General features: G+C 41.5%; 1 protein-coding gene across 1 annotated transcript in view; it reads left to right on the top strand.

Moving 5' to 3' along the window:
• The first annotated feature begins 6,027 nt into the window (after window positions 1-6,027).
• Window positions 6,028-18,658, top strand: part of LOC139942319 (tetraspanin-36-like) — a 61,982-nt gene continuing 49,351 nt past the window's right edge. The window contains exon 1 of the mRNA XM_071939143.1: window positions 6,028-6,255. Coding sequence (XP_071795244.1) covers window positions 6,196-6,255 — 60 coding nt within the window. The 5' untranslated portion in view covers window positions 6,028-6,195. The remainder of the gene's footprint in view (window positions 6,256-18,658) is intronic.

Raw genomic sequence — 18,658 nt, 5'->3', positions numbered from 1 at the left:
AAAGTCGGCTTTAAAAGTCCATAAACCTGGCAGGCTTCAGTTGCTCAAGGCTTCACGAGACCGGTTACGATCGTAACGTAGCTTATGTTATGGCTCTATGATCGTAACGTAGCTTATGTTATGGCTCTACGATCGTAACGTAGCTATGTTATGGCTCTACGATCGTAACGTAGCTTATGTTATGGCTCTCCTTCGTAAGTACGTCTCCGAGTTCGCTCCTCTATCACCCGAGGACATCAAAGAGAAGCAGTTGTATGTGCCGAGAGACACGGATGTCTGTTTCCGTTGCCGAAAAAGGGGTAAATTTTTATCGAGACTGCAAGGAAATACTCTAAGTTTTCTTGAGCCGGTTTGGCATGGTGGACTTTTAGTCAACGTACGTCGGGGGAAGGGAGCGGGGTGATATTTGGGTTTTCTATAGTGCATGTTCTAAAGTGGGGAATCATTAGATATTCAGGTTTGTTCGAGGAATGGCTCGCCCCCTACTTACTAAAAAGAAAGAAGAAAAAAAGAAGAAAAAAACAAGTTGCACGTAGAACACTGAGTCGTTGTGTAGTGTTGTGGTTTAGTGTGTCAAATAAAACAATTTGAGCGGTTGGCAGTTGGCGCTAAAAAATGACATTTCTATGTGAGATGTATTCATTATTTATTGTCCGAGTTTTGTTTCCTTTTTATATATTTTATGGATCGGTCATTGGCCGTTGGAAATGTTTTACAAGCTGTGCTTTGAACGATTTCTCTCTTTATTCAACCTAGGAGTATAGGCGGTTCTTGAAGATATTGGGAACCCATGTGTGGGAGCGCTCATCTTGCTACCCCTTTGACCATGTTGCAGCTCAGGTTGCAAGGCGGCGCAGAGGTTCGTGTTTCTGGTTAGATATATCATGAGTTGTTGCAGGGCCCCCCGATGGATCAGAGCCAAGTCCTGCTAAAGTTCTTTCAGGTGTTTGCCGGCCTAATTTTCAAGCCCTGCGGTTTCGAGACCCAGATTTGTTTTGTAGCTGGAAGGTCTGCACGATCATCCCCAGGCGTGGAATGACATATTGACTGAGTGCCCTCACGCCGGCCAGCAGATAGGGCGATGGTTGCGTCAGGGCGTAGACTTGTTTGAGTTTTCCCAACCCTTTAGAGGGAAATACCGGGGTAGAACCTTTGACTCGGCCATCCTTCCACCCATGTACTTTTCTATTAACGCCCCTATTTGCAAGGAATTCACCCCTTTCATTAATGAGACAATTTCGAAGCGCCTTGTAGAAGGGTCAGTGGAGCTTTTGGGGCGGTAAAAAGCACGAAACCGCCGAGGTGTGTCAATGCGCTCACCATCGAACCTCCCCAAATCAGACTAGTTTTGTCAATGAAGGGGCCAAACATCTGGTGTAAGGATACACCTTTCAAATTAGTTCCATTGGGGGATACTGTGGAATCGATTAGTGGAAAGTTCTCGGGAATCGACGACGCTCAGGGATACAAACAAATCCTTCTAAATGAGAGGTCTAGGACCTTCTGTGGCTTCGAGTGGGCGGGATTCTATTTTGTTGACACTACTCTCCCGTTCGGTTTCAAAAACAGTGCCTACATATATTCCTCACTTGGGTTTTGTCTCTCAACCTGGTTAAAAAACGGGCATTCACACAGAAGTTTGGATTGTCGAACGGTTCATTGGAGAGTGTGGTGGAGAGGGGAAGTCTTGTTCCTAAAGGCAGAATGTTTGTTTTTGTTTGTTTGCAGGGCTCGATAAGCGACTCGAGTCAAAAGGCTGCTAGAGCGTTGTATGTAGTCTAAGACTACATGCAGTCACTTGGATACTTCATCAACCTAAAGAAGAGCAAATTGCAGCCGGTTTCATGGATGATGCATTTGGGTCTAGGGTTTCTTTCTGGATCCCAGATAAGAAGAAGTGCTCATTCGCTCATGTTAGGGAGGACATGTTGAAAGCATGTTCGGTGCTTTTGAAAAAGATGCAGCACTTTGTCGAAAAATGCCAAGCTTCATTTTAGTGTTCATTGCTACTTCCCTTTTGTCCGGGAGTGTTGCTCCTTTATGGTCGAGTTGGATGAGGTCACACCTGTTCTTTTAACTCAACCGGTGCGCGATGAGGTGATCTTTTGGCGTTTTGTCGACTCATTTTCAGAGCCTATCCCATGGAGGAAAGAGCGGCACCAGTGACAGTAAGGTTGGCGTCGGATGCCTCTGATCATAAATGGGGTGGGTATTTGTCGCTTCCCGGTCAAAACGCCATCACCTTCGGCGTTTATTGGTCATCTAATGTGCAATTTATAACAGACATCTGTTACAAAGAGGCACTGGCTTTGTATTTTGTTTTACTGTCAGAAATATATACACTCTTGGACAGAAGAGTCGATGTGCAGGTAGATTCACAAAGTCTCTCCTAGAAGCTAATAGGCAGATTTTCCATACAGGGAGCTTTCTAGAGCGGATGCTCGTCTTACAGCGTCGATGTGGCACTTCCTGCAAAGGGAGCTCGGTGGAAGTTCGGGGTTTCATGGGGTCTCACGACACTGCTCTCCAATGTTCCGAAAGGAAGATTCCCAGTTCCAGGCTCGTCAGGGGTAAACGTGTTTGCACAGTCATGCCCTCAGGGTGAGCAGCTGTATGTTTTCCCTCCCTATGGCTCATTCCAGCTCTGATCAAGCTTTCATCGAATGGGGAGTGTGTCGGTGACAATAGTAGTGCCGAAGCACCACCATCCAAGGTTCTGTTGGCCGCGTTTAGTGTATTTTGCGACACGGTCTTTGCGCCTAGAGCGGAACTCGGTCAGACGGGCGTCCTGGTATTTCCGTCAAAGCGAGGATATGGTAAAAACTCAGAGGGCCTTCGATTCGAGCTTTGGGCATGCGAGTGTCATTTTCCTGCGGATGGTCGGATTTCGAGGGAGGTTCGTTTGCCGCTCAACACCCAGTGCTTCTAGTATCTGATTTGATGTTCAAGGGTATGAAGGGATTTGGTTGGCCAGCGTCGCTGGTTGTCAGGTTGAGCGTAAATGGCGGAGCAAGATTGGGAGTCTTGTGCAGCATTTTGGCAGAGCCCTGTCGAGCAAAGAAACCGGAGTTGGCGGTTCTAGACGGAGGTGTGAACGACATCAGCAAGGCTGGCGGTGCAGGAGTAGAGGAGGTGCTGAGAGTTCTTGCCTTGGCGGGTAAACGTTTGTAAACCAAGTGTCAGGGGATAAAGTTTGTATTTTCTCTCCAATGATTGTATAACTCAGTCAGACCTAGTAGGTCAGGTTCATTTAACGGTTTGGGGGAGTATGACATCACAGAGACGACTGCAAAGATGACTCAGGTCAGTTTTGGTCTTGCGTACCGGAGTGCACGTGGATTTAGATATTTCGCTCAGGTTCCTTTTACCCCAAACAGGTTTTGGTAACCGTACTGTTTTCGTTCCTTTCCTTGTCTCTCAAGCTCGACCGGGTCAAGGAGAGTCTTAAAGAGTTGGCAATCGTTTTGACAAGTTTGACATTCAATACGCAGAAAAGGAGTTTGATAAGCAGTTTGTCGACCTTTCTTTGGAGCAATCATAGCTCAGGCTATTTCACTGACGGCGAGGGCTCGATTTTAGCGACCCCAGAGGGTGTGGCTAAGTTTTTAGCGGATCGAGACTCAAAGGGTCGAACACAGGCTCATGCCTTGGGTTGCGGAAATTTTGGAAAAAGTGGACCTTTTGGCTGTGGGTGTGAGCGACATCTTTCAGCCGGAACAGTCGATTCATACATTGGTCAGCTCAGGGCCTATTTCAACCAAGGGGAAAGACACTTCCTTGGCGGCAGAACTCACAATGGGGCAACCCTTGTATTTCCTTTCGAGTGCGGAAATATTTAAAGGCAACGAGGCTTGAGCAAGCCCGGGTGACGCCCAGACAAGCAGTCCCCATTTTCTCGGACAGGATCAGGTGGCTCGCAAACGAAAACAGGAAGTGAATAACAAAGCTTCATGAGACCGACCATGTACACTTCGTGGGGCAGTTCATTTTGTACAGGGACTTGGCTTTCTTCTTGTGCCTATGGTGGGCAGGAGGTAGGTCGGAAGACCTAGGGTGAACGAGGACCAGTGAAATCACTAAGATTTATGGCAGAGATCTTCTTCTCAGCCACACTATTGGCCAAACTGTGCGGCAAGGTGGCTCATCTCTCGTTGTAATCCCCAATATTAGATAGTGAAATGGACCCGGCAGGGGCTTTGGAAGGCGTGGTCAGGTTTGCACGGGATACGGACATCTACACCGGATCACAGGTCGTTGAATAACAAGCCGTTCACAGGAAACGGCCCTTCTCAAACTATACTTCTCAGCTTCGTTAGATCCGGGTGACCGCGTCTTAAGACCCTACGGTGGAAGGGCGGGAGTAGCAGCCACTCTGCGGTTGCAGGGAGCCACGGACCAGGAAGTGATGGATCACTGCGGATGGGTGACACAGTGAGCGTACAGACACCACACTTGGATAGATGGATAGAGTAACCAGGCGCCGCACCACGGTTCTTTTAATAAGGAAGGCCATTGAGGATGAAGGACAGGAGCGGCTATCGCCAGCAGACCAGGCTGGGGAGTTCTATCGGCCCTAAACTCCGGCTTCAAGGCTGAGAAGGCTTTTAAATCTCCAGCAGGGCAGGCAGCGACGGTGTGAGAGTTGGATGAGAGATGGGGGAAAGTGGGGCGCAGTGGCGTGCGGATCCTGGGTGCGGGTGAGGAACCTTTTCTACCCAGTCCTCAACCCATGTAGAGACCGGAGCCCAGGACGAACACAGCGGTGCAAATAATTTACTATTTGCACCGCTGTGGGCGTTGAGGGCGACTGACTCTTTGTCAGTCGCGATTCTGGCTGGGCTAAGGTGAGGGCGTCAATAGCGGTGGGACTGTCCGGCGGACCCCCTTTTTTGTATTTGGGTTTTGGGTTTTGGGGAATTCTTTTTTACCCCACCCACCCTACCCCTTTTCGCTCCCGGTTCTGGTTTCTACGTTTAGAACCTTTTCTACCCAGTCCTCAACCCATGTAGAGACCGGAGCCCAGGACGAACACGACGGTGCAAAATTTACTATGGGTGCTTTCGTTTAGCTTCCCTGGGTCGACCCCGGTGTGTGGCGTTTTTCCCCCCAGGACGAACGTGGGTAATTATCTGCAGACGTTCGTCCTGGAAAAAAAACCGCCACACACCGGGGTAGACCCAGGGGGAACTTAACGAACGCACCCATTGATTCGATTATTATTATCCGCCATATTGAATTTCTTGTACTCGTATTATGTTTAAAAACAATGCAGTGACCATTCCCATGAAAACAAATTATGTGAACAAAACAAATTCTACTTTGTATTTTTTTTTTTTTTGGGGGGGAGACGGTAATTTCTTATGCAAATTATGCATATATATTTTTTCTCTGCTTACTTTTTTCTACTTTTTGGATACGTGAAAAAAAAAATCATTTCTGTTGCAATTGTGTCTAGAGGTCAAACCATAGATTGACTAGACTATCACCCTTGAATGCAAATAATGGCCTGACGTTTCCCTGGAAGGCTAATTGACAACACAACAAACATGAAAAGGTAACAGCCTTAACAACGGTGAGTGATTATGGTGCCTATATAGTGGAGATACATGAATGGGGTTTATAGAAAGCATACAGCAAAAACAAGTGATGATGAATAGGGGAAAGACAAGGGGGGGGGGGTGAAGGGAAGGGACTGGCTTCCTTGACCACAAGAAGATGGAAACGCAAAGGAAAATATCAAGGGTTAGAAAATGTGGGGAATAAAGTAATTATATAGTGAATTAGGCGCAAGGAGGGGGGTGAAGGGAAGGGACTGGCTAATTGACCACAAGAAGATGGAAACGCAAAGGACAATATCAAGGGTTAGAAAATGTGGGGAATAAAATAGTTAAATAGTGAATGGGGCGCAAGGGACTGGAATAGAGTACAATGTACAGTTTGGCGCCCCCTACTGTCCGTCTATATTGCATGAGTTTGTGTCACGCCAAAAAGATCGTATCGTCGTATACCTTCTGCGTGCTAATTTAATACTGTGGCATACTCTGTGTGTGTGACGACGGTGGGTACAGTGTGACTCTTCATCATAGTGACTGAGACTCAGTCGAGACGTACACAAAATCAACAACAAAATCTAGTAGTATATATACTTTTCTGAAGTGTATGTTTGAGTATTGTCACTAGAAAACATCGAGGAAGATGGGTCTTTGCAATATTTCTGCTAGGGTCTTAATGATAGCTGTGTCTCTCCTTTTCTGGGTAAGTATGTAAGTTGTGATTGAACATGTTGAAATACATTTTTAGGGAGGTCGGCGGAAAGGCCTCAATCGTGATTTGTATCTGTTTGTACACGAAAAGTGCTTGTGAAAACTCACCAAAAAGACATAATTTAAGTGCGAATTTTGATGGTTAGCTGAAGACATTTCCTTTCACAATTAAGCAGTTTTTTGCTATTTGTAATTAAGCTATTAGTTATGGCTAAAACAAAAGAAACGTTGTCCGAGCGATCTCAATAAGGAATTGGCGTATTAACTCCAAACTTGGTTTGTGGATTGGTCATGGGATCCCCTAGACGCCTAATGTTTTTGGACCCCCTCTTTTGTTGTCCGAGCAATATCTCTAAAAGGACTTGGGGTATCAACTCCAAACTTGGTGTGTGGATTGGTCATGGGATCCCCCAGAAGCCTATTGTTTTTGGACCCAGATAAATATTAAGCTCATTATGGATATATATTAAGCTCAATATGGCTAAAACAAACGAAAATGTTGTCCGAGCAATATCTCAAGAACGACTTGCTGTATCAACTCCAAACTTGGTTTATGGATTGTTCGTGGGATCCCCCAGAAGCCTAGATTGTTTTTTGACCCCTCAGATAAATATTAAGCTCATTATGGCTAAAACAAAAGACATGTTGTCTGAGCAATATCTCAAGAAGGACTTGGCATATCAACCTTGACTCCAAACTTGGTTTGTGGATTGGTCATGAGATCCCCCAGAAGCCTATTGTTTTTGGATCCCCTCAGATAAATACCAAGCTTTTTATGGCTAAAACAAAAGAAATGTTGTCCGTGCGATATCTCAAGAAGGACTTGGCGTATCGACTCCAAACTTGGTTTGTGGATTTGTCATGGGATCCCCCAGAAGCCTATTGTTTTTGGACCCCCTCAGATAAATATTAAGCTTGTTATGGCTTAAACAAAAGAAATGTTGTCCGAGCAATATCTCAAGAAGGACTTGGCGTATCAACTCCAGACTTGGTTTGTAGATTGGTCATGGGATCCCCCAGAAGCCTATTGTTTTTGGATCCCTCAGATAAATATTAAGCTTGTTATGGCTAAAACAAAAGAAATGTTGTCCGAGCGATATCTCTAAAAGGACTTGGGGTATCAACTCCAAACTTGGTGTGTGGATTGGTCATGGGATCCCCAGAAGCCTATTGTTTTTGGACCCAGATAAATATTAAGCTCATTATGGATACATATTAAGCTCATTATGGCTAAAACAAAAGAAATGTTGTCCGAGCAATATCTCAAGAAGGACTTGCTGTATCAACTCCAAACTTGGTTTATGGATTGTTCATGGGATCCCCCAGAAGCCTAGATTGTTTTTTGACCCCTCAGATAAATATTAAGCTCATTATGGCTAAAACAAAAGACATGTTGTCTGAGCAATATCTCAAGAAGGACTTGGCATATCAACCTTGACTCCAAACTTGGTTTGTGGATTGGTCATGAGATCCCCCAGAAGCCTATTGTTTTTGGATCCCCTCAGATTAATACTAAGCTTTTTATGGCTAAAACAAAAGAAATGTTGTCCAAGGGATATCTCAAGAAGGACTTGGCGTATCAACTCCAAACTTGGTTTGTGGATTTGTCATGGGATCCCCCAGAAGCCTATTGTTTTTGGACCCCTCAGATAAATATTAAGCTTGTTATGGCTAAAACAAAAGAAATGTTGTCCGAGCAATTTCTCAAGAAGGACTTGGCGTATCAACTCCAGACTTGGTTTGTGGATTGGTCATGGGATCCCCCAGAAGCCTATTGTTTTTGGACCCCCTCAGATAAATATTAAGCTTGTTATGGCTAAAACAAAAGAAATGTTGTCCGAGCGCTATCTCAAGAAGGACGTGGCGTATCAACTCCAAACTTGGTTTGTAGATTGGTCATGGGATCCCCCAGAAGCCTATTGTTTTTGGACCCCCTCAGATAAATATTAAGCTTGTTATGGCTTAAACAAAAGAAATGTTGTCCGAGCGATATCTCAAGAAGGACGTGGCGTATCAACTCCAAACTTGGTTTGTAGATTGGTCATGGGATCCCCCAGAAGCCTATTGTTTTTGGACCCCCTCAGATAAATATTAAGCTTGTTATGGCTAAAACAAAAGAAATGTTGTCCGAGCGCTATCTCAAGAAGGACGTGGCGTATCAACTCCAGACTTGGTTTGTAGATTGGTCATGGGATCCCCCAGAAGCCTATTGTTTTTGGACCCCCTCAGATAAATATTAAGCTTGTTATGGCTTAAACAAAAGAAATGTTGTCCGAGCGATATCTCAATAAGGACGTGGCGTATCAACTCCAGACTTGGTTTGTAGATTGGTCATGGGATCCCCCAGAAGCCTATTGTTTTTGGACCCCCTCAGATAAATATTAAGCTTGTTATGGCTAAAACAAAAGAAATGTTGTCCGAGCGCTATCTCAAGAAGGACGTGGCGTATCAACTCCAAACTTGGTTTGTAGATTGGTCATGGGATCCCCCAGAAGCCTATTGTTTTTGGACCCCTCAGATAAATATTAAGCTCATTTTGGCTTAAGGGCAGTTCTATAGAAATGTAAACCTCAGTGTCAAAATTTCAAAATGGCACTAATGTGGCAATTGAGACATAATTTTGTAGCTAATTGTATGAATTTTAATAAAATATAATTTGTTACTGAAAATATTCAGCGGCTCAAGTGCTATTTTCGACTGAAAAAATAATTTAAAAATAGTGAAATTGGCTCAAAAATAATGTTTTGCCAAATTAATCAAAATTTTTACTGTGGTTAAATAATGTTTGTTTTGGTTTTGCACCTGTTTGAAGTTTGCTATGGTAACAACACAATGAAACAAAATAAAAAATTTCTTTCAAAATTTTATGATATTCAATATTTTAGGAAACTTACTTTTTCGATGTACGTCCGACACCAAAATAGTGAATATTTTAATCTCCCTATTTCAATCGTGGGCCGAAAATTTTCAAATTTACACTACAAAGCACAATTGATGCCCTCTATCTAAACATGGAATTATTTCTTTAAAAAAATCTTCTTAAGCGTACAAAATCCTGGTGTCGGACGTGCATTTTGTTCGTACGTCCAACACCAGTACGTCCGACACCTCCAAAATAATTATGTGAAAGCCTTTTTGAATGCCTTTAAAATATCATACAAAGCTATAAATTGGTACCTATGGTAACTCTCACCCAAAATACTCAAATCTTGCCTCAAAACAAGTGTATTTCATTCCCCTTTTTTTCTACTGGCTGCTAAAAACACAATAATTTTAATCCGCAGAAAATTTTAATTTCCATTTCCAAAACCCACTGGTACTTATAACTAATATAAGAAAAGCTTGGTTTTTGCAGTATATTTGTTAAATTCAGGTACATGTGGTTACCCAAGGTATCCTTAGCAAGGATAGAGCTCTTATTCATTTAGTAAACTGTTGACAATGCTCTAAAGTTGGTTCTTGAGAGAACCGTTCCTCAAAATTCAAATTTAAAAACCAAATGTCTTATGGTAAAGTGTAATGACAGAGGTCTGATGAATCCATAAATAAGAAAACATTGCATTAAAGTTCAAACACATCACAGAGTTTGAACTACAAATATTGGTTTTCATAAAAAGGCGTTTCTCTGAGTACGTCCGTCACCATGGTGTTTTGGGCGAATGGCGTCTATATCAACAACAAAAACATGGATGAATAATTTTTTGATAAAATAACTTTAGTGACTGCCTTATACCTCTATCCAGAATAAAAATTCCTTTTATTTATACCACTGTAATAATACACTCTGTTAAAGTGTCCGAAATGTACGTCCGACCCCGTGGAACTGCCCTAAAACAATAACTCAAAAAGGACTTGGTGTAGCAACTCCTATCTCAGCGGGGCATTTGTGTTGTCAACACACCATTCTTGTTTGTTGTATCAAGGGAATTCGGCAAACTTCCACAACAAAGGGATATTGGCAACAGCCAGTTTCTTCGAATACCACTATTGGTTTTACGTCTGATGATGATTATGAATTACATCGTGATTTAGTAATTACATTACATACGTACACAACTACAACAAAAATTATGTTGTAGTGTAGATGACTATATCTATACTATTAAAAGCATAACCTGCGCCATCTTGGATTGAAAATTAGAAGGTCCGGTGGTATGGCTTCCTTGTGGAATCCAACACGGTTGTTTGTGTGAAATTCAATACGTTTGTGTGGTTTCAGACGTCGGGTTGCAAGTCTGCAAAACCCGGATCCAAACTCGCACTTACAAGTCATGTGATTGGAGGAAGTTTGGGCGGCGACCGTGCGTCAACCACTGGTCGATGTTGTTACCAGACTTCCTAGAAATCTTTCTGACAGGCGACTCATTGGACAGCGTTCGCAGATGGTGCTCCGGATTGGTTCATTCATTGCCCCTTGCCCGCCCACCCGCCATTCGATCTGCCCATTTTGGTCAGGTTACTTTCGTGTTGTACTAAGCATGGTTCTCCGGATTGGTTCATTCATTGCCGCGCAGGGTCGAAAGGGTCGAAGAGGCTGGGTGCCAGGTCAAAACCGAAACCAATCTCACGAATTTGACCGAATTTGCATTGAATGGATGAAGTACCGTAGATTGATGTTTCGCAGGCGACCATGTGTCAACCACTGGTCGACGTTGTTATCAGACTTCCTAGAAATCCGTCTGCGGGTGACTCATTTGTTGAAAAGATTAAATTATGGAGAATATTTATAAAAAAGCATTCACTTCCAAACGGCATGAGAATTATCATGATGAACAAGGATGGGATCAAACGGAAGCTTAATAATTTGGAAACATTGGGTAGGGCCGGCTATAGGTTGGAAGGTGTCTAAGGGAACTTTACAATTAATAACATTTTGGGGGTGGGGGTGGGGCCTTACACAAAGAGCCATTCTGGTCAGTGTATTGTGAGTGGTGTGTTGTCTGGTTTGAGACAGGCCACCTGTTGCTTGGTGAAGAAGGTCGCCGTGGGACCACTTTAGGTTGACAGTGGGTGGCGACCTTGGACCTTTTGCCAGTAAACTCAAATGGGTACATGAATACCGTTTTAGAATACGGTCTGTTCATGGAGGTATAATGTTGCAGTTTCAGAGTTTAACCATGGAGGTAGAATTGTGAAACCATTCCTTACTCTATGGTGAAACTTATACACACACGTCAAAGGCTGTTTTGAAGCTGTAAAAAAAGAACTTTGCTTTGCATTTGGTCAAAGTTGTTAAGCAAAACGACATTAAGTTTCCTTTTGAATAAGTCCATTCACAAAATTGGTTAGAGCAGTGTGTCGGTCAGGTCTCAGAATGTACATTTTGCCAAATCCATTTTGAAGCCTAATTTAGCCATCGGCCCGTCGGGTTGGTTACTGATGGAGATAATATTAACAAAAGAGACCTCGTGCGGCTGAATGGGGTACATTTTTAGGAGTTTGTCTATTGACCCAAACTGGACGTAACAAACCCTAAACATGACTTGACATGCTTTCTGAAAGTGAAATAAGTTAGAGAAAATTAAGGAGTGGGGACGAGTTTATCGTTTTTATTTAGTTTATACGATATAGGGTTCCAGAGATATGGGATGTATGGAGGTTTGTTCCTAGAGCAGCGTGAACATGAACGCGGTCAGAAATTGTGTCGTTTGTCGTTCAAATTTCGCGAGATGCAATAAGCCCAAAGTGACAATGAAACAAAACCAGACCTGCCAAGTCTCACGCATTAGGCGTGAGACTCATACAATCGGGCTCTGTCTCACGCTCACACGCACATCAACCATTATTGGGGCGAGATCGGGAAAAAAAATTAACGACATTTTTTGTACAAAATTTGTACAAACAGAGCGCAAATTTGCAAATTTTGCACGCTTTTGCTCATCCAGTAGGTTCAGCTCAAATTCGGCAGAGCGCAAAACGCTTATTGCGCACAAGTTTGTTCCGATTCTTTTAGCAAATTCGTTGAAATGCGCTCCACTAGCGAAGACACAACAGGCAGAAGAAGTGAGCGATTGATTTTGGACATCATTTTTAGTCTATTTTTTTCAAGTTTGGAAGGATATAATCTGACACAATCGAACCTCCACATTAACCATCAACATCTCCTGTGTACCTCAAGTGAGTTTTAATTATTCTGAGGAGGCTTTTGATGCATTTTGAAACACTTTTTGTCCACAATTAAATTTCACATTGTTTTATTTATTTATAAAAAAAAAAAAAAAAAAAAAAAAAAAAAGGTTGGGCGGCAATTTAAAAAGGCCTTCTTAAACTGGCAATTTTTTTCCGGGGGATGGGGGTTGAGCTTTGAAAAATCTCACACATAGCTAGCCTCTGGACTTGGCATCTCTGCCTGCAAAACACTTTTTTGACGTTCACGTTAAGTGCTCCTGTTATACATGCAGCCTATTGACCAGAAAGTTTACAAGACCAATTCAGATGAGAATAAACTAAAAAGAGGCCTACGCTCTTACCGCCCCCCCCCCCCCCCCCGAAAAAAAAACAGTAGATAAATTAGATTTGTGGCACACAGCATGTTCCAAAAACTCGCTTTACTTATAGTGCTGTAGCAACGCTATGTATCGTGGGACGTAAAAATGTCATTTTTGACGATGTTTTTTAAAAAGGAAATGCAAGCATTATGAATGTATATTGAGTGTGTGGAGAAAGTTTTGGTAGTGTAGTACAAAAGAAACTTTAGTTATTGCTGGCTAACGGTCAGTTTCACCTATCAACGCTGATTTGAAAAACGTGTAATGTTACGGAGGCCCAACATACATTATTAGACCCCTATAAGGATCACGGGGGAGCCTTATAGTTTCTAGATGCATAAGGTACGTTGTCTAACCCAAAACGAGGTGGGTACAGCCACTGCAAGTAGTGGTGGGCGTGCGAAATAGCTTCATTTGGGGTTAGAATTATGACGCCATGCATAAATATTGAGAGAGGCGTACAACACCCTCACCCACATTTCAAAATTATTTGTGTAAAGGATTTTTATATCCTAGCGGGGTGCCGCGCGGGCCGCTAGTGTATTATTATTATAGCAGGCTTCCAGAGGCAAAAATATATCAGGGCGATTCCATGGTCAGTCGCATTACACTTTTCTGTGTCATTTCTTGATCTTGGTGCTTGTAGTTATGTGAGATATTATTTCCACCAAGTCTATAGACTGATTTGTACTTGACAATTAAGGCTTTGAAGTGATGATATTAGAAATGTTGTGGGCTTTGTACCCTGGATGTTATAGCTTTGTAAAAAGCGGTCAGTCGCATTACACAGAAAGGACATGGTAATAAGTACACTTGTCTCAATTCAAAAGTTTCCTCAAACTAAGAAACTTGCATTACGGTCAGTCACATTACAGTTTGTCCGGTCACTTAAGCCAAGCCCATTGGAGCCCAAACTGAGTTCTTGTTTGGCAATATTGGGTTCTTTCCTTATCAACTAATAAAATAAATTAATTTCACTTGTGTTTACTAAAATAATAACACCTTTTCTCTTAAAAATCATAGAAAGAAGGCTGAAATGTGTATTTTTAGAGAAGCAAATTTACATTTTTCAGAAATATTATTTCCCATTTTATTGTCAGAGTTGTGCATTCAACATAAACTTGCTATGACAATATTGCACTCGTCTTCGACTCGTGCAATATTGTCATAGCTCGTGCAATATATTCTTGTATCCCCCTCAAAGCCATCCAATATTATATAATTATACTAAATAGTCATTGTGAAATCAGCAGCTAGAGCTGGCTGGGGGATTCAAACCCACAACCTTATTGTGATTGCAAGTCTTGCAGTCTAACTCTTAGGCATAAAAAAAAAATACCAGTTGATCGTCCGGATTTTTCAAAAGAGAGGAGGATGAGGGCCTTATTATTTATTATTTACTCTTTTTTCTCAAGATGGCCCCTAAGTATTTCAAATCAAACAGGCCACCAATTCTTCAGTTTGAATCAACTGCAAACTTATTTATACCTATTAGTATTAGTTGCATGCTGAGGACCTGTGATAACATTAACACTAACAGGGTTGGATAACACTAAAAAGATTTGCTGGTAGGCATTCACTAATATTGTTGTATGAAACAGACGGTTACAAGTGTTTGAGAGCATCACGTTAAATTTGTGAAAAGCTCCCCTTTTTGGCGAGCTGCTTTAGCAGTATGCGAGCCTATGTAATACCGATTTTGTCCGTCCGTCTGTCCGTCTGTCTGTCCGTCCGTCCGTCCGTCCGTCCGTCTGTCCGTCCGTGTGCCGTCCGTCCGTCCGTCTGTCCGGCCGTCCGCACTCAGTGGAAATGTTAAAGTTTTTGGTTTAAGTTTCAGTGTTTGAGTTGAGTTGTTTTTGGTATGTACAAGCCCAAGTGAGATTGTTATATAAACTGCTCACAAAAAGTGAGGAAACTTTTTTCAATCCAGTATATTTGTTATTATTTAATATTCTCTTTGTATATGGTAAATATCAATGCAAAGCTGAACTGTTCCTCTTTAAAAAGATACCACATTTGCAATGATTACATGTTGCTGGACTTGTCCACATGAATAACAATGAGGCAAAGTCACAAATCAAATGTGCCAAAATTACTGTTGTCTGTGAATGGTCAATAGGTAATGCTCATTAATCAAACCGATCAAGCTTTTCAGAACCATTACACAGTGATTTTCACCAGTGAACTCATCGGACACAATTTACCCTCATCTCATGGAAAAACACCTTGTTTGATGGGTATTTGCAAGAAGATATTCTACAGCCGGATGCAGTCCCATACTTGCAGACTTTGGACCAAACTCCATCTTTCAAGATGACAACGCTCGCCCCCCTCCAGCCCGACTGGTGACTGACTACCTGAAAAATGTTGAGGTGCACCGGATGGATTGGCCCGCTAACAGTCCAGACCTGGATCCCATGGAACATCTGTGGGACCAGCTTGGCCTCGCTGTCCGCGCCAGAACCACCAACATATCAACTGTGGCTGACCAAACCAGGTTCCTTAATGAAGAATGGAACGCCAATTCCTCGTCATCAGCGCATCACAAGACTTGTGTGCAGCATGAGAAGAAGGTGCCATGCTGTCATCAACGCCTTCGGATCATCCACTCGTTACTGAACTTTTTGTATCAATAAAGTGTATTAAGATCAGTAAGTTGTCTTGCCCATACAAAATTTATTGTCTCAATCAAGTGGATTAAGATCAGTAAGTTGTCTTGCTTGTTTGAATTACAGTGTCAATTCATACAGTAACACAAAAATATTGCTAATTTTGGCACATTTGATTTGTGACTTTGTCTCATTCTCATTAACGTGGTCAAGTCCAGCAACATGTAATCATTGCAATTGTGGTATCATTTTAAAGAGGAAGAGTTCAGCTTTGCAATGATACATACCATATACAAAAAGAGTATTAAATAATAACAAATATACCGGTTTAAAAAAAAATTCCTTACTTTTTGTGAGCAGTTTATACTTGTCAGTCAGTTTTTGTAGTGTTTAGCTATGTTTTCCAATAATGTTGAAGTTTTTGGAATAAGAAAATGTTAAAGTTTTTGGAATAAAAAAAATGTTAAAGCTTTGGAATACCAAAAATGTGTAAGTTTTTTTTAAGGCTCAAAGTCAAACATTGACATCTGGATTTTAAAGAAACAAACTCAAACTTAAATCTTAAAATTTTAAAATAATTTGTTTAAACAAAAATCAATCTCTCTGTCACTGGTTCCAGTTGAATGAGCTGAAACAATGAAAAACATAAAATGATCATAACTCCTGATTGCAACGATGTACAGACTTGAAACTTAAGTCAAACATTGCTTCTGTCGTATAGATACATATGAAAGGATAAAATTCAAGGAGTGCATCAATGGTTCCAGTTGAATGAGCTGAAACAATGAAAACCTTAAATGGTCATTACTCCTGATTGCAACGATAAACAGACTTGAAACTTAATACATTGCTTCTGTCGTATAGATACATATGAAAAGATAAAATTCAAAGAGTGCATCAATGGTTCCAGTTGAATGAGCTGAAACAATGAAAACCTTAAATGGTCATAACTTCTTATTGCACTGATGTACTGAATTGAAACTATTCTTCTGGAAAAGGCAACGTGTCTCTTTAAATGGTCATCACTCTTTATTGCAATGATGTACAGATTTAAAACTTCAATCAAATATTGCTGCTTACATGTAGATAATATGAAAAGATGAAAACCTTAAATTGTCTTAACTTCATACTTGTCAATCTCTCCACCCCTGTGACCATCAGTTGATCAAATGATTGGTTTTTCTGTCAGTCATTGTTCTATCTGGCGATCGGCAGCTCGCCATGGCAGCTTCGCTGTCTAGTTTTATATACAAAAATCGGAAAATAATAAATAGTAAAAAACAGAGTGCGGCCCCAAAAAAGGGTGCGGGTGGGGTAATCAACTGTTTTTTAATTTTATTTGGCCTAACCACTAGACCACGGTGACTACGAGTTAGGATAACAGGAAAACTGTTCATAATCAAAAACTAAATGATTTTTTTTTTAAATAAGCTATCCAACCTTTTTACAATTTGCACTTAAAAACGTTTTGGTTTTAAGTTGCGAGAGAAAGTCCGCCATTTACAGTGATGTTTGCATGCACAACATTGGAGCGACTCATATTTTGTCATTACTTTCATTAGTTGGTATTTAATTGATTATTCAGAAGTTAATATGACGTGCAAAATATCTTATTTTATTAGGACCAGCAATGTTTGTTTTCAGGTGATAAGAAACCATGTAGGCTATTCAAATTATCGCTACAAAATGTAAATAATGGTGAAAAATCTAACTTAAGATTCGAATTCAAAGAGTCCGTGTTATGGAAGCTTGTTATATGGCCCCACGGCGTGGAGCAACCGGAACATAAGCCTCAGGGCATATCACGTACCGCACATGCCATGTCTCGTGGGGGGGGGGGGCTTAAGGTGTAATCCCGGGCGCTATGAACTCCCAGCTTGCGGGTCTCGCCGTGAGCTTGGGAGGGGTTGGGAGCCAGACATCAGAGTACATGTTTGTCATTGTGGGTTTGTCAGTCGGTGCACCTCGTGTCGAATCCGTTATTTCTTACGATCGCAACGTTCCAATATAATGCTCTGTTTTGTTTCATGGCTCCAAATTTCTTTTTGTATAGACGGTTTTCAGGTAACAATAAAAAAAGGACTGATGATGTCAAAACGTAGGAATACTAGATTTTTTTATATTGACAGTGTTATTGTTTGAGTAGCTTAAAAAATGTTTTATGAAGAAGAAAAAAAGGATTACAAAAAACGTAGCCCCCGATCGAAAAAAGAACAGGTGCATAATAATTTTGTATAAAAGGTTGAAGAAAAAAAATGATTAAAAAAAATTCCCTCAAAGCATAATTTTGTCAAAAAATATTTTTTAATTCTGTGATTGAAGTGTTATTTTTGAGATTGTTGAGGTATTATTTGGTTACGTTCCAAGCTACGCAGCTACTCAGCTACGCTTACATTCCTTCAAGTTACGCTATAATATCAAAAGGTTCGTTTTCAAGCCCGAGTCAAGCTTACGTTCCATATGCAGCTACGTTTACGTTCCAAGATATCCAGCTACGCTTACCTTCCAAGATATGACGTTCCAAGCTAGGCTTACATTCCAAGTTTTGCTTACATTCCTTCTCAAGTTACGCTATAATTACAAAAGGTACGCTTTCAATCCTGAGTCAAGTTACGCTTACGTTCCATACGCTACGTTTATGTTTCAAGAACTCCAGCTACGCTTACGTTCCAAGATATGCTTACGTTCCAAAAGATATGGTTACGTTCCAAGCTACGCAGCTACTCAGCTACGCTTATACAATCCATATACACCATTTAGGTTTGTTACGCTATAATCAAAAATTACGCTTTCGATCCCGAGTCAAGCTAGGCTTACATTTCAAGATTTGCAGCTATGCTTACGTTTCAAAATACATTCTCACAAGGATGCTTTTGAATCCCTCACGCTTCCCTCCCCCCCCCCCCCCTCCCGAGATTAAAAAATGTTTCACTGAGAATAACAGGGCCCATTGATCAGTTTCATCTGTTTAGCAGAAAATACTGCTTACAAAATTTCTTTACTATTCAAAAATTTAGTCGGGCACCAGCCACAAGTTCACAACATTTCAAATTTAATTAAAATTTGGCTGGTATCAGTTTCTGCTATGCAATACTATTTTGCTAAGCAAATTTCTGTGCCTCTATAGGCCTACAGGCAATATGAAATTGGGTCCTGGCACGTCGGTACTCCTAGAACTATTTCGGTTTCGTCCGGCTATCGTCTCCCGTTATGGGAGACGATAGCCGGATGAAACCAAAATAGTTCTAGGAGTAGCACGTCGGGAGCATGTACGCCACGATCGCATTCCAAACTGCAT

This window comes from Asterias amurensis, chromosome 9, assembly GCF_032118995.1.
Source record: "Asterias amurensis chromosome 9, ASM3211899v1".
NCBI lineage: Eukaryota > Metazoa > Echinodermata > Asteroidea > Forcipulatida > Asteriidae > Asterias > Asterias amurensis.
The sequence above is the reverse complement of the archived record's forward strand: the minus strand, read 5'-3'. Positions and strand labels throughout refer to the sequence as shown.